Source organism: Rattus rattus, chromosome 1 (assembly GCF_011064425.1).
Source record: "Rattus rattus isolate New Zealand chromosome 1, Rrattus_CSIRO_v1, whole genome shotgun sequence".
Lineage (NCBI taxonomy): Eukaryota > Metazoa > Chordata > Mammalia > Rodentia > Muridae > Rattus > Rattus rattus.
In genome coordinates this window covers 70,159,295-70,182,112 of record NC_046154.1, presented here as the reverse complement: position 1 = coordinate 70,182,112, position 22,818 = coordinate 70,159,295, and the positions used below count along the sequence as shown (strand labels likewise).

Sequence of the window (22,818 nt, the reverse complement as noted above, 5' to 3'; positions counted from 1 at the left end):
TCCATGATTTTGAATTATGGAGTTTTCATTAGTTATGCTAATTGATTATTGGGCAATAGTAGGGAAAAGGTTGTTGTAAGCCTCAAATCCAGTCTACATTTAAATATAATTTAAAATGACTTAAAGGTAGGATATTGAATGGACTGCAGGTAAATTTTATTTCCTTGTGTTCCTCAATATTTAGGGACTAATTTATTTTTCTGAAGAAAACAAAGTATTATGCTTTAGTGGCACAGTTATTAGCATTCTTGCTGAAGTATAGCCTGAAGAGATGGTTATTTGTTTTAAAAAAGCAAACGTTAGCTGAACTTAAAAAAATTGGACCTGTAAGAAAGCATGCTAGCTCTAGGCTGCCCTGTCGTCTCCCCTTTCCCAGCCTTTGCTTCCTAACCTTCTCTGAGGATTCAGACTCAGGAGCTCCCTCCCCCAGAACATTCTTTCCTTGCACGTTTCTTCTTGGTTGTGCTGCTGGAAAGTCGGAGCCAGCTTCTCTATATCAGACTGCCAACAGAAGGGCGTCGCTCTTCATTTTAGTGATCGTAGGGTTTTAGGTATAAAAGACATTGATTTTATTTTATGCGTGTGGGTGTTCTTGCCTCTGTGCCTCGGGACCATGTGCACTTAGTGCCTCTGCAGGCCAGAAGAGGTGTCAGGTCTCCTGGACCTAGGCTTACTGGTGGTTGTCAACTATTGTGTTGGGCTGGGAACGGGGCCCAGGTCCTCTGCGGGAGCAACCAGTGCTCTTTGTTTCTTCCATAAATTTATTTATTTATTCACTTTACATCCTGATCACAGCCCCCCAGACTCCTCCCAGCACCCCGTCCCTCCCTCCCCTTCATTTCTGAGAAAGGTGAGGTTCCTCCTGGGTATCAACCCACCCTGACTCCTCAAGTGTCTGCAGGACTAGGCACATCCTCTCCCACTGAGGCCAGCCGAGACAGCCCAGTTAGGGGAACAGCATCACAGGCCGGCAGCAGAGTCAGGATAAATCCCTGCTTCAGTGCTTTTTTTTTTTTATTCCCTTTCCGGGCAAACATCCCCCTAATCCCTCCCCCTTCCCTTCTTTATGGGTGTTCCCCTCCCCCTCCTCCCCCCCTTACCCCCCTCTTCCCAACCATCCCACTCACTGGGGGGGTTCAGTCTTGGCTGGACCCAGGGCTTCCCTTCCACTGGTGCTCTTACTAGGATATTCATTGCTACCTATGAGGTCAGAGTCCAGGGTCAGTCCATGTATAGTCTTTAGGTAGTGGCTTAGTCCCCTGGAAGCTCTGGTTGCTTGGCATTGTTGTACATATGGGGTCTCTTTGAGCCCCTTCAAGCTCTTTCCAGTTCTTTCTCTGATTCCTTCAACGGGGTCCCGCTCTCAGATCAGTGGTTTGCTGTTGGCATTCGCCTATGTATTTGCCATATTCTGGCTGTGTCTCTCTGGAGAGGTCTACATCCGGTTCCTGTCGGCCTGCACTTCTTTGCTTCATCCATCTTATCTAGTTTGGTGGCTGTATATGTATGGGCCACATGTGGGGCAGGCTCTGAATGGGCGTGTAACAGTGCTCTTAACTGCTGAGTCATCCAAGGATTCACACCATTTGGTTTTGAGTTTTAAAAAAATCATGCAAGTGATGCATACATTTAATTTTGTATTGGTTAGATACTTTATTTTAAATTAAACTATTGATCTTTTAAATCAACTTAACATGTGTACACATTTTAAAGAGTAAAACAGCATTGCAAGATTGTGAGAACAGCAATCGATGCCTTTGTCCTGGACTCCCGGCTTCCTTTCATGTATGGTCATTGCTTGGTTTGTACTGCTGTTTGCTCTGGTGCTAACTTTATGTTTTATTTCTAAAAAGATTGTAACTTATTGTAAAAAGGTTTTATTTTTAAGTGTGTGTGTGTGTGTGTGTGTGTGTGTGTGTGTGTGTGTGTGTGTGTGAGAGAGAGAGAGAGAGAGAGAGAGAGAGAGAGAGAGAGAGAGAGGGGGGAGGGACAGAGGAAGTGTGCCTGAGGGTGGAAGCCAGAAGGTGATGTTGGGTCCCCAGGAGCTGTGGTTTTACGAAGGTAGGAGACACTCAGGGTGGGTGCTGGGAATGAAACTCATTTTCCTGCAAGCAAGTACTCTTAACTGCTGAACCATCTCTCCAACCCCCAACTTCAGATTTCAAAATAGCATGCATATTCTGCTATGATTTTGTTTCTTCCTTTAGATATTTTACAGTGGCCTCCACTGATTGGTCTCTCCTGTCTGCTTCTCTCACACATGTTCTTGTTCCTTCTGTCTTCTTCTCCCAGAGAGATTCTCTGGAGTTCAGAATACTTGACTTCCTACACCATATTTTTGTGGACCTGTCTTTATTTCTTTATAGCAATCTTTTTTTAAATGTCATATTTTTATTAAAAATGTTGTCTACTATCTCAGCAACCACTTCCATTTGTGTTGTCAAGCTGCATGCTATGAGTCACTTAACACAATTACCTCCCACACCTCAGAAAACAAATGAATTTTACATAATTGGTGTTAAAGCCAAATAAATATCCCAAAGGTCTTGTTAAATGTTTTCTTTCAAATATAATACTGGAATAGCTGATGCTCCCCATGTCATAGACAAGGAAAATTAAGTAAAAGATGAATATGAAAATTCTGTTTTCCCAAACTTCCCAGTGATCCCCAAATGTAAGGTACATGAGCAACTAAGGTTTAACTTTGGAACCTCAGATTCTTATTAGATGATTGTCGCTGACGCAATGCAGTGCTGCTGTGTACTAATCCGTGCACATACTGTCTTCAAAAGGCCTGCAGTGTTCCCATTTTTACAAGAACCACCTGCACGAAGAACTCTTGCTTACACTAATGGAACCGTAGGCTGGTATAATAAGGCCCTAATCTTTATAGCAATCTCATCATCTGTTTTGTTTTTTATTGTTGGCACATGCTCTGTTCATGTCCTCGGTTCATAAAGCAGCAGGGGAGAGCTGCTCAATGAACAGGTTAAAGCAGTTAGTTCATTACTAGCTCATGAACGGGATTGCTTGTGACTAAACAACTCAACACACAGTGAGTTTGTTTGACGAACCAATCACTGAAGTATTCTTTTTTTTTTTTTTTCATCTCTTTTTTTTTTTTATTAACTTGAGTATTTCTTATGTACATTTGGCAAACATCCCCTTCCCTCCCCCCTTCCTTATGGGTGTTCCTCCCCACCCTCCCCCATTGCCGCCTCCCCCGACAGTCTAGTTCACTGGGGGTTCAGTCTTAGGGACCCAGGGCTTCTCCTTCCACTGGTGCTCTTACTAGGATATTCATTGCTACCTATGAGGTCAGAGTCCAGGGTCAGTCCATGTATAGTCTTTAGGTAGTGGCTTAGTCCCTGGAAGCTCTGGTTGCTTGGCATTGTTGTACATATGGGAGTCTCAAGCCCTTCAAGCTCTTCCAGTTCATTCTCTGATTCCTTCAACGGGGGTCCCGTTCTCAGTTCAGTGGTTTGCTGCTGGCATTCGCCTCTGTATTTGCTGTATTCTGGCTGTGTCTCTCAGGTTCGATCTACATCCGGCTCCTGTCGGTCTGCACTTCTTTGCTTCATCCATCTTGTCTAATTGGGTGGCTCTATATGTATGGGCCACATGTGGGGCAGGCTCTGAATGGGTGTTCCTTCAGTCTCTGTTTTAATCTTTTGCCTCTCTCTTCCCTGCCAAGGGTATTCTTGTTCCCCTTTTAAAGAAGGAGTGAAGCATTCACATTTTGATCATCCGTCTTGAGTTTCATTTGTTCTAGGCCACTAGGGTAATTCAAGCATTTGGGCTAATAGCCACTTATCAGTGAGTGCATACCATGTATGTCTTTCTGTGATTGGGTTAGCTCACTCAGAATGATATTTTCCAGTTCCAACCATTTGCCTACGAATTTCATAAAGTCGTTGTTTTTGATAGCTGAGTAATATTCCATTGTGTAGATGTACCACATTTTCTGTATCCATTCCTCTGTTGAAGGGCATCTGGGTTCTTTCCAGCTTCTGGCTATTATAAATAAGGCTGCGATGAACATAGTGGAGCATGTGTCTTTTTTATATGTTGGGGCATCTTTTGGGTATATGCCCAAGAGAGGTATAGCTGGATCCTCAGGCAGTTCAATGTCCAATTTTCTGAGAAACCTCCAGACTGATTTCCAGAATGGTTGTACCAGTCTGCAACCCCACCAACAATGGAGGAGTGTTCCTCTTTCTCCACATCCTCGCCAGCATTTGCTGTCACCTGAGTTTTTGATCTTAGCCATTCTCACTGGTGTGAGGTGAAATCTCAGGGTTGTTTTGATTTGCATTTCCCTGATGACTAAAGATGTTGAACATTTCTTTAGGTGTTTCTCAGCCATTCGGCATTCCTCAGCTGTGAATTCTTTGTTTAGCTCTGAACCCCATTTTTTTTTAATAGGGTTATTTGTCTCCCTCTTGGTCTAACTTTTTGAGTTCTTTTGTATATTTTGGATATAAGGCCTCTATCTGTTGTAGGATTGGTAAAGATCTTTTCCCAATCTGTTGGTTGCCGTTTGTCCTGACCACAGTGTCCTTTGCCTTACAGAAGTTTTGTAGTTTTATGAGATCCCATTTGTCGATTCTTGATCTTAGAGCATAAGCCATTGGTGTTTTGTTCAGGAAATTTTTTCCAGTCCCCATGTGTTCCAGATGCTTCCCTAGTTTTTTTTCTTTTATTTTGAGTTTTACTGGTTGGAGTGGGAGGTCTTTGATCCACTTGGGCTTAAGCTTGGTACTGGTTGATAAGCATGGATGGATCTGCATTCTTCTACATGTTGACCTCCAGTTGAACCAGCACCATTTGCTGAAAATGCTATCTTTTTTCCATTGGATGGTTTTGGCTCCTTTTGTCAAAAAAAATCAAGTGACCATAGGTGTGTGGGTTCATTTCTGGGTCTTCAATTTATTCATTGGTCTATCTGTCTGTCTCTGTACCAATACCATGCAGTTTTTATCACAATTGCTATGTAATACTGCTTGAGTTCAGGGATAGCGATTCCCCCAGAAGTCCTTTTATTGTTGAGCATAGTTTTAGCTATCCTGGGTTTTTTGTTATTCCAGATGAATTTGCAAATTGTTCTGTCTAACTCTTTGAAGAATTGGATTGGTATTTTGATGGGGATTGCATTGAATCTGTAGATCGCTTTTGGCAGAATGGCCATTTTTACTATATTAATCCTGCCAATCCATGAGCATGGGAGATCTTTCCATCTTCTGAGGTCTTCTTCAATTTCTTTCTTCAGAGTCTTGAAGTTCTTGTTGTACAAATCTTTTACTTGCTTGGTTAAAAAGTCACACGAGGTACTTTTTATATTATTTGGGTCTATTATGAAGGGTGTCGTTTCCCCTAATTTCTTTCTCGGCTTGTTTCTCTTTTGTGTAGAGGAAGGCTACTGATTTATTTGAGTTAATTTTATACCCAGCCACTTTGCTGAAGTTGTTTATCAGCTTTAGTAGTTCTCTGGAACTTTTGGGATCACTTAAATATACTATCATATCATCTGCAAATAGTGATATTTTGACTTCTTCTTTTCCGATCTGTATCCCCTGACCTCCTTTTTGTTGTCTGATTGCTCTGGCTAGAACTTCAAGAACTATATTGAATAAGTAGGGAGAGAGTGGGCAGCCTTGTCTAGTCCCTGATTTTAGTGGGATTGTTCAAGTTTCTCTCCATTTAGTTTAATGTTAGCCACTGGTTTGCTGTATATGGCTTTTACTATGTTTAGGTATGGGCCTTGAATTCCTATTCTTTCCAGGACTTTTATCATGAAGGGGTGTTGAATTTTGTCAAATGCTTTCTCAGCATCTAATGAAATGATCATGTGGTTTTGTTCTTTCAGTTTGTTTATATAATGGATCACGTTGATGGTTTTCCTTATATTAAACCATCCCTGCATGCCTGGGATGAAGCCTACTTGATCATGGTGGATGATTGTTTTGATGTGCTCTTGGATTCGGTTTGCCAGAATTTTGTTGAGTATTTTTGCGTCGGTGTTCATAAGGGAAATTGGTCTGAAGTTCTCTTTCTTTGTAGGGTCTTTGTGTGGTTTAGGTATAAGAGTAATTGTGGCTTCATAGAAGGAGTTCGGTAGTGCTCCATCTGTTTCAATTTTGTGGAATAGTTTGGATAATATTGGTATGAGGTCTTCTATGAAGGTCTGATAGAATTCTGCACTAAACCCGTCTGGCCCTGGGCTCTTTTTGGTTGGGAGACCTTTAATGACTGCTTCTATTTCCTTAGGAGTTATGGGGTTGTTTAACTGGTTTATCTGTTCCTGATTTAACTTCGGTACCTGGTATCTGTCTAGGAAATTGTCCATTTCCTGCAGATTTTCAAGTTTTGTTGAGTATAGGCTTTTATAGTAAGATCTGATGATATTTTGAATTTCCTCTGAATCTGTAGTTATGTCTCCCTTTTCATTTCTGATTTTGTTAATTTGGACACACTCTCTGTGTCTTCTCGTTAGTCTGGCTAAGGGTTTATCTATCTTGTTGATTTTCTCAAAGAACCAACTTTTGGTTCTGTTGATTCTTTCTATGGTCCTTTTTGTTTCTACTTGGTTGATTTCGGCTCTGAGTTTGATTATTTCCTGCCTTCTACTCCTCCTGGGTGTATTTGCTTCTTTTTGTTCTAGAGCTTTTAGGTGTGCTGTCAAGCTGCTGACATATGCTCTTTCCTGTTTCTTTCTGCAGGCACTCAGCGCTATGAGTTTTCCTCTTAGCACAGCTTTCATCGTGTCCCATAAGTTTGGGTATGTTGTACCTTCATTTCATTAAATTCTAAAAAAAGTTTTTTTAATTTCTTTCTTTATTTCTTCCTTGACCAGGTTATCATTGAGTAGAGCATTGTTCAATTTCCACGTATATGTGGGCATTCTTCCCTTTATTGTTATTGAAGACCAGCTTTAGGGCCGTGGTGGTCCCGATAGCACGATGGGATTATTTCTATCTTTCTGTACCTGTTGAGGCCCGTTTTTGACCAATTATATGGTCAATTTTGGAGAAAGTACCATGAGGAGCTGAGAAGAAGGTATATCCTTTTGCATTAGGGTAGAACGTTCTATAAATATCCGTTAAGTCCATTTGGCTCATGACTTCTCTTAGTCTGTCTACGTCTCTGTTTAATTTCTGTTTCCATGATCTGTCCATTGATGAGAGGGGGTGTTGAAGTCTCCTACTATTATTGTGTGAGGTGCAATGTGTGTTTTGAGCTTTAGTAAGGTTTCTTTTTACGTATGTAGGTGCCCTTGTATTTGGGGCATAGATATTTAGGATTGAGAGTTCATCTTGGTGATTTTTCCTTTGATAAATATAAAGTGTCCTTCCTTATCTTTTTTGATGACTTTTAGTTGAAAATTGACTTTATTTGATATTAGAATGGCTACTCCAGCTTGCTTCTTCCGACCATTTGCCTGGAAAGTTGTTTTCCAGCCTTTCACTCTGAGGTAGTGTCTGTCTTTGTCTCTGAGGTGTGTTTCCTGTAGGCAGCAGAATGCAGGGTCCTCGTTGCGTATCCAGTTTGTTAATCTATGTCTTTTTATTGGGGAGTTGAGGCCATTGATGTTGAGAGATATTAAGGAATAGTGATTATTGCTTCCTGTTATATTCATACGTGGATGTATTATGTTTGTGTGCTTTTCTTCTCTTTGTTTTGTTGCCAAACGATTAGTTTTTTGCCTCTTCTTGGGTATAGCTTGCCTCCTTATGTTGGGCTTTACCATTTATTATCCTTTGTAGTGCTGGATTTGTAGAAAGATATTGTGTAAATTTGGTTTTGTCATGGAATATCTTGGTTTCTCCATCTATGTTAATTGAGAGTTTTGCAGGATACAGTAGCCTGGGCTGGCATTTGTGTTCTCTTAGGGTCTGTATGACATCAGTCCAGGATCTTCTGGCCTTCATAGTTTCTGGTGAAAAGTCTGGTGTGATTCTGATAGGTCTGCCTTTATATGTTACTTGACCTTTTTCCCTTACTGCTTTTAATATTCTTTCCTTATTTTGTGCATTTGGTGTTTTGACTATTATGTGACGGGAGGTGTTTCTTTTCTGGTCCAATCTATTTGGAGTTCTGTAGGCTTCTTGTATGCCTATGGGTATCTCTTTTTTTAGGTTAGGGAAGTTTTCTTCTATGATTTTGTTGAAGATATGTACTGGTCCTTTGAGCTGGGAGTCTTCACTCTCTTCTATACCTATTATCCTTAGGTTTGATCTTCTCATTGAGTCCTGGATTTCCTGTATGTTTTGGACCAGTAGCTTTTTCCGCTTTACATTATCTTTGACAGTTGAGTCAATGATTTCTATGGAATCTTCTGCTCCTGAGATTCTCTCTCCATCTCTTGTATTCTGTTGGTAAAGCTTGTATCTACAGCTCCTTGTCTCTTCTTTTGGTTTTCTATATCCAGGGTTGTTTCCATGTGTTCTTTCTTGATTGCTTCTATTTCCATTTTTAATTCCTTCCACTGTTTGATTGTGTTTTCCTTTAATTCTTTCAGGGATTTTTGTGTCTCCTCTCTATGGGCTTCTACTTGTTTATTTATGTTTTCCTGCAATTCTTTCAGGCATTTTTGTCGATTCCTCTCTGTAGGCTTCTACTTGTTCTCTAAGGGAGTTCATCATGTCTTTCTTGAAGTTCTCCAGCATCATGGTCAAATATGATTTTGAATCTAGATCTTGCTTTTCTGGTGTGTTTGGATATTCCATGTTTGTTTTGATGGGAGAATTGGGTCCGATGGTGCCATGTAGTCTTGGTTTCTGTTGCTTGGGTTCCTGCGCTTGCCTCACGCCATCAAATTATCTCTAGTGTTACTTTGTTCTGCTATTTCTGACAGTGGCTAAACTGTCCTATAGGCCTGTGTGTCAGGAGTGCTGTAGACCTGTTTTCTCTTTTCAGTCAGTTATGGGGACAGAGTGTTCTGCTTTTCGGGCGCAGTAGTTTTCCTTTCTACAGGTCTTCAGCTGTTCCTGTGGACCTGTGCCTTGAGTTCACCAGGCAGGTCACTTGCAGCAGAAAAGTTGGTCTTACCTGTGGCCCCGAGGCTCAAGTTCGCTCGCGGGGTTCTGCCCACGGGCTCTCCACGGTGGCAGCAACCAGGAAGATCTGCGCCGCCTCTTCCGGGAGCCTCCGTGCACCAGGGTTCCAGATGGCCTCTGGTGTTTTCCTCTGGAATCAGTAATGTGTGCAGAGAGCAGTCTCTTCTGGTTTCGCAGGGGTGTCTGCCTCTCTGAAGGTTTAGCTCTCCCTCCCACGGGATTTGGGTGCAGAGAACTGTTTATCCGGTCTGTTTCCTTCAGGTTCCGGCGGTGTCTCAGGCAGGGCTCCTGCTGCTCCTGGGCCCTCCCCCACAGGAACCCAGAGGCCTTGTACAGTTTCCTCTTGGGTCAGGGATGTGGGCAGGGGTGGGCAGTGTTGGTGGTCTCTACCGCTCTGCAGCCTCAGGAGTGCCCACCTGACCAGGCGGGTGAGGTATCTCTCCCACGGGTTCTGGGAGCAGAGAGCTGCCATGGGGCGGGATCCATGGGGTGGGACTTCCGTAAACACAGGACGTGCCCGATCCTAGAGGAATTCTGCCTCTGTTTGTCCCGATTCCACCAGGCAAGTCACTTGCAGCAGATAAGTTAGTCTTACCTGTGGCCCCGAGGCTCGAGTTCGCTCATGGGGTTCTGCCCACGGGCTCTCCATGTGGCAGGGACCAGGAAGATCTCGCCGCCTCTTCCGGAGCCTCCGTGCACCAGGGTTCCAGATGGCCTCCGGTGTTTTCCTCTGGAATCCTGAAGTATTCTTTTATTGCTGTTTTAGTTTATAATTTGAGACAAGGTCTCTTCTACATAGCTTTGGCTGGTCTGGAACCTGCTATGTAGATCAGCCTGGCCTCTAACTAACAGAGACACACCTGCCTTTGCCTCCTAAGTGCTGGGAATAAAAGGGCATGCACCATCTTGCCTGACTATTTTTAATTTAACTTCATTCTTGTTGTTTTTATTTGCAAGTGTCTGTGTCTGTGTGAGTGTATGCCATGTGAATGCGTGTTTTTTTTTTTTTTAAAACAAGATCCCAAACGTTTGATTTACCGAATGAAAACACAGGAACCAGACGCTGTGGTGAAAGCCTGGTAGCTCAGAGAGGCAGAGAAAGGAGCCAGCTGACCTTCCTACCCCACTAATGTCCCAGAAGGAAAAGCTCCTTCTCCTCTCTGCTGTCTTAGACTAAAGACCCTCCTTTCTTTCTTTGGTTTTGTTATGTTCACTCTGTCAGTTGGTTGCTTGTTCTGCTTCTTGACTTATTTTAGCTCTGGTTTCCAGAAAGATTTTGGGTTAAATGCGTGTGGTAGGGCTGAGCCACACCACAAGAAGAAACAGGTTTTTCCAGTTCACAGTCTCAGGGTTTACAATGTGACCAAATGTCCTGCAACAAAGGTGGATGCTTGTGGAGACTAGAAGAGGGTGTCAGAGAGTTACAGATGGTGAGGAGCTAGCTGGACTCAGGCCTTCTGGGAGGGCCGCAAGCACCTTCGCACCGAGTCATTTCTGCAGCCTCTGGGTACTCTTAACGTTTGACAGACCTGTGATTCTGTCGTAGTGTCATTTTCTACGGTGTCCCTCCATCTGGCTTTTCAGACCCCCTGTATGTGCTCATCCTAGCATCTGCCTTTAACACCCTCCTTGGAGTTCCTGAGCTTCTCCTCCTCTGTGAGCCCCTTGGTTTCTGATCGCTGCCCCTCATTCCATTTGCTGCACTTGGAGAACTTGCATGTCAGGGGCAGTTTGCAGGCGCACTCCGAGCACGGCCTTTTGTCTTTACCTCCTTTTCACAGGTTGGCTCCCTATTCAGTCGGTTCAGGTGTTGGGCAGTGTGTAGTCATTGATTCTTGATCTTTTGTTCATATTCTTTAGTTTCCTCTGGAAACTCACAGTGTCTGCATCTGAAATCAGAGGCAAATGGCCTTTTACTTTATAACATGCGCTTGTAGAGTCTGACTCTACAATACATGACGATTTAATGATATGTGTGACATGGGTACTCTGACACTCTTGATCCAGTATTCAGTAATCTCCAGATGCCAGGCCTGCTGTGAGTTGTTAATCTGGAACTTTGACTCTTCGATTGACTTTCTTATTTACGTATCTTTTCTTTTATGATTAATTTAAAAATTTTTAATATTTATTATTTTAATATTATTTTACACCATAGTTCCCCATCTCTCTTCTCTTTACAGTCTCTCTCCCCCTCCACCATCCCTCCATCCAGCCCTCCATTTCTTTTCAGAAAAGGGCTGGCCTCCATGGGTATCAGCCCGTCATGGCGTATCAAGCTGCAGTTATGACTAGGCACCTCCTCTTCTAGTAAGGTTAGAGAAGGCTACCCAGTAGTGGGGAAGGGTCCCAAAGGCGGGCACCAGAGTCAGAGACAGCTCCTGCTCCCCTGTTAGGAGTCCCTCTTGGAGGTCAAGCTATACAATGGTAACATGTGAAGAGGGCGTAGGCCAGTCCAATACAGGCTCCTTGGCTGGTGGTTCAGTCTCTCTGAACCCCTATGGCCCTAAGTTAGTTGATTCTGTGGTTTTCTCTTGGCGTCCTTGACCCCTCTGGCTCCTACAATCCTTCCTCTCTCTCTTCTGCAGGTTTCCCCAAGCAATGTGTAATGTCTGGCCGTGGGTCTCTGCATCTGTTTCCATCAGTTGCTGGGTGAAGCCTCTCTGATGACTGTTAGGCCAGGCACCAGTCTATGAGCATAGCAGAATCACTAGGAATCAGTTCATTGACTTTTTTTTTTGCCAGTTGTGTTTGGTTCTATCCTATATCTAGCTTCTGGCTCCTGGCCATTCAGACAGTGTCATGGGTGGACCCCCACTCATGACATCAGTCTCAAGCTTGACAGGCCATTTGTTGGCCATTACCACAATTCTGTGCCACTTTTACCCCTAAAAATCATAGGCAGGACAAATTATAGGGCAAAGGTTTTGTGACTGGGTTAGTGTCCCAATCCCTCCACTGGAAGTCCTGCCTGGGTACAGCAGATGGCCTGTTCCATGTTCCCCATTGCTTGGAGCCTTAGCTAGGGTCACCTCATGGATTCCTGGGAGTTTCCATTGCACTAGGTTTCTAACTTGTTCCAGAGAAGCCTACCCTCCCCCAATTCCAGTTGTCTCTCCCAGTCCTCCCTCTCCATTTTCCCCACATCTGATAACTCCCGTTTCCCCCCCACTCTCCAGCCCAGCCCAGTCCCTCCTCCTCATCCACCTGCAGTGTCTATTCTGTTCCCCTTCTCAGTGAGAGGCACATGCCCCCAATATCTTTTCTTTACTTTGATCCATTTTCATTGTTTCGTTCTACTTTCCAAGGTGTTATAAGTATAGCAAATACCTTTTCTATACATATTTATTAGATTTAGGTAATTTAGCTTGGACTATCTCTGGTTCAAAAGACAACATGCAACACTTGTTGCATTGCACCCTGGGGGAAAAAGGTTTATTCAGAGTATGGGCAAGTGTCATAAAAATTAGCTTCTTACTTTTCCTTTTGCCTGAATGCAGTGCTGATTTTGTCCCTCACGTTACCGCTTATCATGGAAGAGATGGCCCTCCTGGAGTTACGAGGAAGATCTCAGGCTAAAATCAGCGGCAGTAATGGAATTAACGCTATTCATATGCTTATGAGCTGCCTTCTATTACATGTGCACATGAGCAAGCACAGCTGAATGTGATCGTTCTTCCCCATACTCTCAGCACGTGGGGCACACAGAGGAGGGTCACTGTGAGATTGAGCCAGCACAGTACTTTACAAAACGTCTTCCAGGCTAGTATAAGCTACGTGTCAGACTCTTTCTAAAAAAGAAAACCAAGCCAAACCAATGTAAACACAGGTTAATACCAGCCTGGATATTTAAATAGCAAAGCAGATATTTTTGGAAGGAGATTTATGTGTACTGGTAACACAGTCCAAGAATGGAGGCATGTGATGCTTCTGATTGCTTGTGAGTAAGCTGCAGTGAGTCTTGTGATCTCAGTGTCTTCCAAGCACAGAGCTGGTCTGACTGTGTTTTCAGCTCCTCCCAGGTGTGGCAGGCAGGAGTGAGTTTTCTTCAGCTGTTGTTAGTCATGTCTCCATGGAAACATGTTTTACCATCTGTGGCTTGTCCCTGTGATTGAACACCTTATTCAGGTGACTCTTCTTTTTTTTTTAAATTTTTTTATTTTATTTTTTTTCTTTTATATTTTTCCATCTTTATTAACTTGAGTATTTCTTATTTACATTTCAGTTGTTATTCCCCTTCCTGGTTTCTGGGCCAACTTCCCCCTAACTCCTCCCCTCCCCTTCTATCTGGGTGTTCCCCTCTCCATTCTTCCCCCATTACCGCCCTCCCCCCAACAATCACGTTCACTGGGGGTTCAGTCTTGGCAGGACCAAGGGCTTCCCCCTCCACTGGTGCTCTTACTAGGCTATTGTTGTTACCTATGAGGTTGGAGCCAAGGGTCAGTGCATGTATAGTCTTTGGGTAGTGGCTTAGTCCCTGGAAGCTCTGGTTGTTGGCATTGTTGTTCATATGGGGTCTCGAGCCCCTTCAAGCTCTTCCAGTCCTTTCTCTGATTCCTTCAACGGGGGTCCTATTCTCAGTTCAGTGGTTTGCTGCTGGCATTCGACTCTGTATTTGCTGTATTCTGGCTGTGTCTCTCAGGAGAGATCTACATCCGGTTCCTGTCGGCCTGCACTTCTTTGCTTCATCCATCTTATCTAATTGGGTGGCTGTATATGTATGGGCCACCTGTGGGGCAGGCTCTGAATGGGTGTTCCTTCTGTGTCTGTTTTAATCTTTGCCTCTCTCTTCCCTGCCAAGGGTATTCTTGTTCCCCTTTTAAAGAAGGAGTGAAGCATTCACATTTTGGTCATCCTTCTTGAATTTCATGTGTTCTGTGCATCTAGGGTAATTTGAGCATTTGGGCTAATAGCCACTTAACAATGAGTGCATACCATGTGTGTTTTTCTGTGATTGGGTTACCTCACTCAGGATGATATTTTCCAGTTCCCTCCATTTGCCTATGAATTTCATGATGTCATTGTTTTTGATAGCTGAGTAATATTCCATTGTGTAGATGTACCACATTTTCTGTATCCATTCCTCTGTTGAAGGGCATCTGGGTTCTTTCCAGCTTCTGGCTATTATAAATAAGGCCGCTATGAACAGAGTGGAGCACATGTCTTTTTTATATGTTGGGGCATCTTGTTGGGTATATGCCCAAGAGAGGTATAGCTGGATCCTCAGGTAGTTCAATGTCCAATTTTCTGAGGAACCTCCAGACTGATTTCCAGAATGGTTGTACCAATTTGCAGTCCCACCAACAATGGAGGAGTGCTCCTCTTTCTCCATATCCTCTACAGCATTTGCTGTCAGGTGACTCTTCTTAACCCACAGAATGCAAATTGCCTGGTGCTCTGAATGAAGTTGGCGATTGCATGAGACTTGTGGTCAGACACTTTCTAGGCCCTACTCTCCCAGGTTCATGCTGACAGCTAGAGCAGCATGTCCTCAAAGGAAATGAATTTCATCTTGACTTTTTTCCTTTTTAAAGTTTCTGTGCACCAGATCTGTTCTATTTGGAGGGATAAAAGCATGCTTCACTTCCATTATATGTTAATAACCTTATTACTAATTTTAAGGTAATTTTCTTGGGGGCTGGAGAGATGGCTCAGTGATTCAGTCAACAAGAGCACGTGCTCTGTGAGTATGAGAGGCTGAGATTGTATCCTCCTCACCCCCGCAGGAGGTCAGGGATGCCTAGCCAGCCAAAGCAATGAGCTTCTGGGGTCAGTACTCACTGACTCTAGACTGTCTGTGGGAGGACATGATGTCCGGGTCTTGCCTCTTTGAGCTCACAGGTGTGTTCGCTTGCATCCCCATGAGCACACATGCACACAGACACACACCTTATCACTTTTGAGGCAGTTTCTGAGGTGACTGAATTGAGATGGGTGGATATTGTTCATCAAAAATAATATGGGGACCTCATCAATACTATCGCAGTCTCTTTGCTTATTACCTTGGACATAGTAGATACCTATTGCCAAAGGGGAAGTGCCAATCCCTTAAAGTCTTTTATTCAAGAGTCCATAAATCTTTTAATTTGAAAAAAGGAAATGTGGGTATTAAGCAGCCTTTGGCATGTAAACATGATACACGGAACGTCTCCAGCTTGCGAGAGAGAGAGAAGTACATTTGAAAAACCTGTTCTGCCATTTTTACCTTTTCAGATTAGAAAGAGAATTTTTCTCCCAAAACAAGAAACTAAATGAAGAGATCGAAGATCAGAAGAAAGTAATTATAGATCTTTCAAAGAGACTCCAGTATAATGAAAAAAGTTGCAGTGAGCTACAGGAGGAACTTGTGATGGTAAGGATAAAGATAAACCCCTATGGCAATGGCTTTATTGGGCCATATTTGATGTGAAGCAAGTTTATCCCCTTCCCCCGCCATGTATCATGAGATGCTAGTGCGAAAGTAATTTCAGTGACATTGTTAAAAATTTCAAACTGGAAGTACTGATTTCATCCAATATATACATAATAAAAAACTTGCTAACTTGGAACAGTTGGGAAAAGCCAACTGAATTAATAACTATTCTGAATTATAGGGTATTTTATAATATATTCAAGGGTTATTATTTTTCCTTTCTTATTGAAGTGCATAGAACAATATATCTAGGTGGAGGACAGGCAGGACTTATAATCAACAGATTTGATAATTTTAGTGACTTCATTTTCTAATCATTTTATACATTTATATCACATCATATAACATCTAATCAAATCTTTTAGTGTGTGTATGTTAGCTATCATATATATTTTTTTATTCTACAATATTGATATGCTCTTGTGAGCTACCCTTAGTTTGAAAAGCGCCAGTGTCTCCCTGTTGCATTAGAATAATCCAGCTTCTTGTCCTATACCCAGGACTCTTCATTTGAGGTTTCATGCTAACCTCTTTGGCTGCCTTTCATTTGTCAGAATTCTGCTGGCTCTTTAACATGTTTTCATAATTTTTACTTTTCAGATTATGTTTTTGTCCTCATGTCTATGTTGTCCATAACAGGTGCCTACATATCCTGTAAGGTTTGCTGGGAACCACAGTGGGGGAGAAGGCATGGTCGTAGCCACACTGTACTTCCTCAAGCCTTGTCTCAGCATACACACTTCCTCAGAGACTTGGCTTTCACTCAGTTATGTCCCACAGCTCTTAGAGGTTTTATACTGAGGAGAATGGATTTTATATTTCCTTTTCAAAAAGATAAAGAAATCAGACTGAGCTCAGGGACCCTGGTGGGGGAGCGGGTGGGAGGGCTGGAGGAGCAGAGGGGCATTGCAACCCCATAGGAAGAACAACATCAGCTGCAGGGACCAGACCACCAACCAAGGAGTGCACAGGGAGGATCCATGGCTCCAGACACATATGTAGCAGAGGATGGCCTTGCCTGAGAGCAACGGGGAGTGGGGCGGGGGCCTTGGTTCTGTGGAGGCTTGATGCCCCAGCGTAGGGGGATGCTGGAGGGGTGGGGTGGGAGAGGGTGAGTGTGTGGGGGGGCACCTTCATAGAGGCGAAGGGGAGGGAGGAAAGGGAGAATGTAGGATGGGGGCTGGAGGGGTAACTGGTAAGTGGGGTATCATCTGACATGCAAACGAATGGAATGATTAATAAAAAAATGAATTAGTGGCCAAATCAATGCTTCTAAGAAGAAGGGTAATTAATTAAAACTCTTTAATATTTTAAACATATTTTTGAGATTAAAAAATTGCGTGTTTGAGTTTTGGCCTGACTGTATGCTTATGTATTCATCCATGCACCATTGAAGGAGGACAGAAGAGGGTGTTGGATCCTCTGGAATTGGAACTAGAGACAGGTGGGAGCCATCATGTAGGTCCTGGAGTTGGATCGGGGCTCACTGGAGAGCAGCAGTGCTCCTAACCCCTGGGCCATCTCAGTGTTCAATGTTCCTACAGTGTGCGTCCTCCCTCCACCTTCATTATGAGATGGGCAGTATGCTCGGGTTCAGGGGCAACTTTGCTTGCCTTGTGAATCATTTGTCATCTGAATGTGGGATTTGAGAAGTTAAGACATTCAGTGATATGGGAAACACAGATACCATGGACTGTTCTATTTTACCCCATGATTTGTATTTAAACGCTTGCATTCTAGGCTAACACTTGCCAATGAGCTGTAGATTTTGTGCTATAGACCATGCCCTGGTCCTTCACTCTTAGTTCAGAAGGATGGCTAGGTGGAGAGGAATGTCCTAGGGCAGTTGAGCTGATTGCCGAGCTTGGTCTGCTTGCCTACTGAACATTGTTCTCGGTAGTTTGGAAAGTGGGTCAGAGGGTAGGAGTGCAGAGTTCAGAGGTCAGACGTTATCTCTGATCTAAGTTGCACAGTTTCTCCTAGTTCTGGCCTGGAGCTCTAATAAGTAGATTTTAATTTGACTTTTACATGTTGATGGATAGTCTAGGGCAAGTTGCAGCTTATTAGAAACCTTTGTTTGCTCGGCATTCTTCCTATTAAACACTATCGTTTTGGTAAGGGTGCTGAAAACTATTGTTTTCAATTGTTTCTTTAAAGCTTGCTAAGTCACTCTCAAGCACTAAAAGCAGTTGCAGAACTAATGAGATGCTAAAAAGTTCCTGGGTTGCCACCGAAGTGATGCACTGGTTCAAATTAACAATGTTTTCTTTTTCCCTCTCTCAAGTCCGTCGTATGTTATTTTTATTGTTATTTTAAGGTTAGCACACAGTGATGAGCTTCTGTCTGTTATTCTTTTCTATTGCTGTGTTGAAATCCTCTAATGAATGTGATGAGGGAATCGTGGCAGCAGGACTTGAGGGAGTTGGTCACATTTCATCTGCAGTTGGGAAGCAGAGCCATGACTGCCTGGGACAAGCAGGAGCCAGCCTGGGTCGTGGCAAATGCAGTGGGCAGGTCTTCCCGTCTCAGCTGAGCCCCGGTCTCAGTCAGGCCCAGAGGTCCACCTGGTCAAGCTGACAGCTGAGATTAACCACTGCAGCTTCACTTTGGCATCTTCATGTTTTCTTATGTCTTTGTCTTATGTCTTACTCTTTTCATCTTTTGCTTGTTTTCCTTCCCTGTCACCTTTCTCTTTCAACTTTAATTTTATGTTGTTGTTTTCTGCATCCTTAGGCTTGAACCCTTCAACCCTAATGTTAGGCAAGTGCTGTACCACTGAGTTTATATCCCTAGTCCTGAAGCTTCGTGTGTGTGTGTGTGTGTGTGTGTGTGTGTGTGTGTGTGTGTGTGTAGATCAGAGGACAGCTTTTGGATGTTGATTGTCTCCTTCTGTTGTGGGTTCTGGGGAGTCGAACTCCTGAGAGTCAGGCTGGGGCAGATGCTCTCTCCTGTTGAGCCATTGTGCTGACCCTGGTTAAAATCATTTTTCTGTGTTTCCTTACCTGACTGTATTAGAAAACATACATATTTACTGACAAACCAATTGAATGGAAATACTACTGCTAGTAAGTATATTTTTAATTCAACAAAGTTATTCATTTATTGATTTTCCTAAACTTTATTGCCATATTCTTTTGTCATTGCTGTCAGTAAGTCTTGGTACTCTGACAATAAAGAAAAAAGTCAGGAAGCTTTTTTGTATTATCTGTTTTTGTTAATACAGTTCATTTTCACAGTTGAGCACACACACACACACACACACACACACACACACACAGACACACACACAGACATACACACAGATGTATGTGGTGCATTCTGATGACCCTCACTCCCACCCTTGCATATTTCCCTCCCCATTGCTGTCAACCCCCCTCTCCCTATAAGGGCCCCTCCATGTCTTCTGTTTAGTCTTGTGACTCAGTTTAACCAGGCCTGTCCACGTGAGTGCCGGCGTGGAGCCATCCTTTGGAACACTGGGCTCAGCAGTAGCTACACAATTGAAAGACAGGTACTCTCTCTCTTCCAGCATTTGTAAGTAGCCAATCCATCCCCATGGAGGAGTAGGTCTCCAGGAGCCCCTCCTCCATCTGACTGACTGTTGACAGGCCTAGTCAAAATTCATCAGTCTAGGTGCACACAAGTGTACTTCCTGTGAGTTCATGGTTGCAATGGCCATGCCAATAGGATAGCCTTTTATAGCTCTCCTGTCTGTCACTGAGCTCTTTTTCCTTCTGCCCCCACTTCTACAGTGTACTCCCAGACAGAGACTTGGTGAGGTCAGTGTCCTAGGCTTGGACACTTAACAATCACTTATTATCATTTTGACCAGACTCTGTTTACAGCCATCCACTGCAAAAAGAAACTCTGATCATGGCCAAGGACAGCACACAATATTTCAAATATTTATTAAATAACAATATAATAAAATGAGAGTAGTAAGTTTCCCTCAGGACCTATGACTTTCCCAGATATGAATTTTTGACCAGGTTTATGGAAGCAGACATGAATACTCTCTGCTTGGACCTCAGATCCAGTCAGAAGGTAGTTGTTTCCTCTTTTCCAAGTTAGTTTTAGCTATTGACTTGATACAGGCTAGCTACACCCGAGAAGGGCGTGTGTCAGGAGAAGGAATGCCCAGTGTAGACTGGCCTGTGGGCCTATCCGTGGGGATTGTCTTTATTGTCAATTGATGTAGGAATTCCCAGTCCACTGTGAGTGACACTGTTCTCAGGGAAGGGGGTCCTGGGCTGTAAGAAAGCTACCTAGGGATGAGCAAGCTGGCAAGAAGCAGCCTCACTCCATGGTTTCCGCCTAAGTCCCTGCCCCAGCTTCCCTCAGAGATGTACAGTAGCCTGAAACAAACCCTTTCCTCTTCTATATTGTGTTTGGTCAGAGTGCTTTGCCACGGCAACAGAGACAGAAGTAGAACACTCCCTAGGTCACGCCACTGCCGTACCAGTGCGCACATCTTACCTGGCAAGCTGAGATTGTAGCACTCAAGATCTCAGCTGGGTAAAACTGTGGGCGAGCATTGTCCCCCTGTAGCCTGTGCTGTACCTTCAGGCACTATGTACAATAGCCAGCAGGGAGGGAGCTTCTAGTTTGGTTCCATATTAATTTTTCTATGTCCTGCAACCAGTGTGCATGGTGTCTTCAGCATCAGGGTATGCCTTTCTAATTCTGTGGGCAACCAAGAGCAACTGTAATAGTCTAGACAGCTTGGGGGCTTCTGAGGCCTTCATGACCAACGGCTAACAGGGAGGTATCCCACCTGCTGTTGGGGTTTTCATGTCCTTACTCATGGCTTCTGGGCACTGGTATTATCCATCCACATAGATGTTCTTTTGCTACTTCGTGGGTTCCGTTTTCTTCGACCATTGCTACTTTGTGGGTTCTTTTTTCTTCTATTGTTATCTACTCCCTCTTCCTCCACTCTTCCAACCCCTTTACACTGGAGAGGAGAGACAAAAGGACAGAGGAGAGGGGGCGATGCTATCCCCAGAGTGCTTCCTGCTGATTAGGGATGTCCAGTTCTTTGGGGCAAGTTTGATCTTCCCTGTCAGGTTATCTGATTTCTCCTTGTTTCTTCATTGTGTATGACTACTTAACAAACAACAACCGATAGCATCCAGGCACCAACCAGCTGCCAGCAACCTCTCAACTCTCAGGGCCCAAGCCTTTATATACCCTAGGAAGAGTCTGCTGTACCTCAAATGTCACACACTCGCAGAAACTGCAGCTGGTAAAATCACACCCCTGCTAGAGCATGAGGCAAATCATAGTCAGCAGCTGTGCTCAATCTGAAGCAGCCCCATATCCCACACCTGGGATTAAAACAAAAACAATATTTCTTGTTTTTAAAAGAAACCAAAATTGTTGCTACCCCTATGTTTTTGTTTTCTCTGTTTCTTACTATGGTAAAACATATGAGTATAAACTTTATATTATTAGCCTTTTGTAATGCAAAGTTATCTAAACATTTTTTACATACTCCTTTATTGATTTTGTTCTCGACAGACCAAGGCAAGGTGCTAGGTAACACTGGCCATGTTGGTGACTGGTTGGATTGACTGTCTTCAGTAAGGTGGAGGGCAGCCAAGGCTGATGCCTGACATCAACCTCAGGCTTCCACAAGGACAGACGCCCACACCCACACCCACACAGGTGTACACACACACATGATATCCCCCAAAGTAGAAGAAAGAAAACAAAAATGAAAATATCAAATTAAAAATTTAAAGCCACAAAACAGAAATTTTGTGTTGTTATATCTTAAAACCCTGGCTGATGCTTAGAATTTGCTTGCTGGATGCTTTTTCTTATGGAGAGAGTTTGACTCAGGAAGAAACGTTTACCTCTTGCTCTTTTGGCTTATTCATTTTAGGAACACAGTTGTTTCCATGGCGCTCTGAAATCCTTCTGAAGTTTATTTGAATCACCGGCCTTTTGATTTCATAGCATATAAAAGTGCAGCATAAACCTCTCATGACTAGTTTGTTCTTCATACCAACAGTGCATTCCTAGTTTAGGTCCTGTTCAGGACTATTATTCATATCTTTATCTTAATTTTCTCTGCTGCGTTGGAAGAGAAAGATTAAATCCATTTATTTTATTTAATTAGCTAATTTTCTCATTAGTTTTAGTGAAGTCATGGTGCTAGTCATAAAATACAAGGGCTTCAGGAAATCTTGAAGCAAAAAATAATACTGTGTAACCTGGCACAGCATAGACAGCATAGAACAGAAAGATAATTTAGAGATAACGTAACCCACGATACACCAAATGTTAGTAAGCCACCCACAAAGAATTTTCTCCTCTGTTTCAGGACATAGAACATAAATATAGAACATATTTTTTGGGAAATACAAGCTGGGTAATACCAGAGTTTTTTTCTGGACAGGGCCTCATTATGTAGTTCTGGTTGGCCTGGAGTCACTATGTAGACCAGGCTGGCTTTAAATGCACAATGACCTGCCTGCCTATCAAGTTCTAGGATCAAAGGTGTGTACACCATTCCCAGCCCCAACCCCCCACTCTTTTCAATTTTAAAAGCTTTATAAACTTAGGTGAATGTAATTACACTGAAATTCTTATTCATTGTCTGGGTAGTAAATTATTGGCTGCTGGTGACTCTTAATGTCACAGAATTGAGTTTCAACATAACACTTAAAGGGTGCAGAAAACTTGTTTTATATTCTCATGATCATGGGACATGAATCTTGAAGGAATTTGTCTCTAAAATATATTGATCAAAGGGACGGAGCAAGCCCTTAAGAGCATCTGCTGCTCTTCCGAGGTGAAGAGTTTAGTTCTCAGAACTCCATTGGTGGCTCTCAGCCTCCTGTGGCTCTGGCTCCTATGGTTCCTACGCCCTCTCCTGGGCTCACATGTGCACTACACATGCTCTTGCATAAGCTAAGAAAGAAAAAAGGAAACCCTTACATTTTAAAACTTAAAAAATATAGCTCTTGATTCCAAATCTGTGGCTTGAAGAATCAGCTAAACTATATTTCTAGACTAAGCAGCTTAGCAATTTTGCTTATTAAACCCAGCCCGAAGCCCAGCAGCTGCAGCCGGTCTGTCTGTCTGTTAGACAAAGCTGAATTCTGACACTCTGTGCTTTTGAAACAGGGGGCTTTCATTTTCAATTTGCTATTATTATGACTTGCCTGGTGCTTTCTTCAATGAAATTTCCCTAAGTCCATCATTTCTTGAGGTTTGTTTTCCTGCTGCTCAGTAATATTTAGTTAGCGCTCTAGGAGAGACCGTATATTGAAAAGGGAATTCTAGTTCTCGTGAGGTTTTACTGAAAAGAATGGTGTATTCTCTGAAGAACTTATGATTGAA

At 43.2% G+C, this 22,818-nt stretch overlaps 1 protein-coding gene across 1 annotated transcript in view; it reads left to right on the top strand.

Annotated features, from left to right (window-relative positions):
* Ccdc171 (coiled-coil domain containing 171) overlaps positions 1-22,818 on the top strand; it is a 197,631-nt gene that overhangs the window by 68,862 nt on the left and 105,951 nt on the right. The window contains exon 9 of the mRNA XM_032902286.1: positions 15,270-15,408. Coding sequence (XP_032758177.1) covers positions 15,270-15,408 — 139 coding nt within the window. The remainder of the gene's footprint in view (positions 1-15,269; positions 15,409-22,818) is intronic.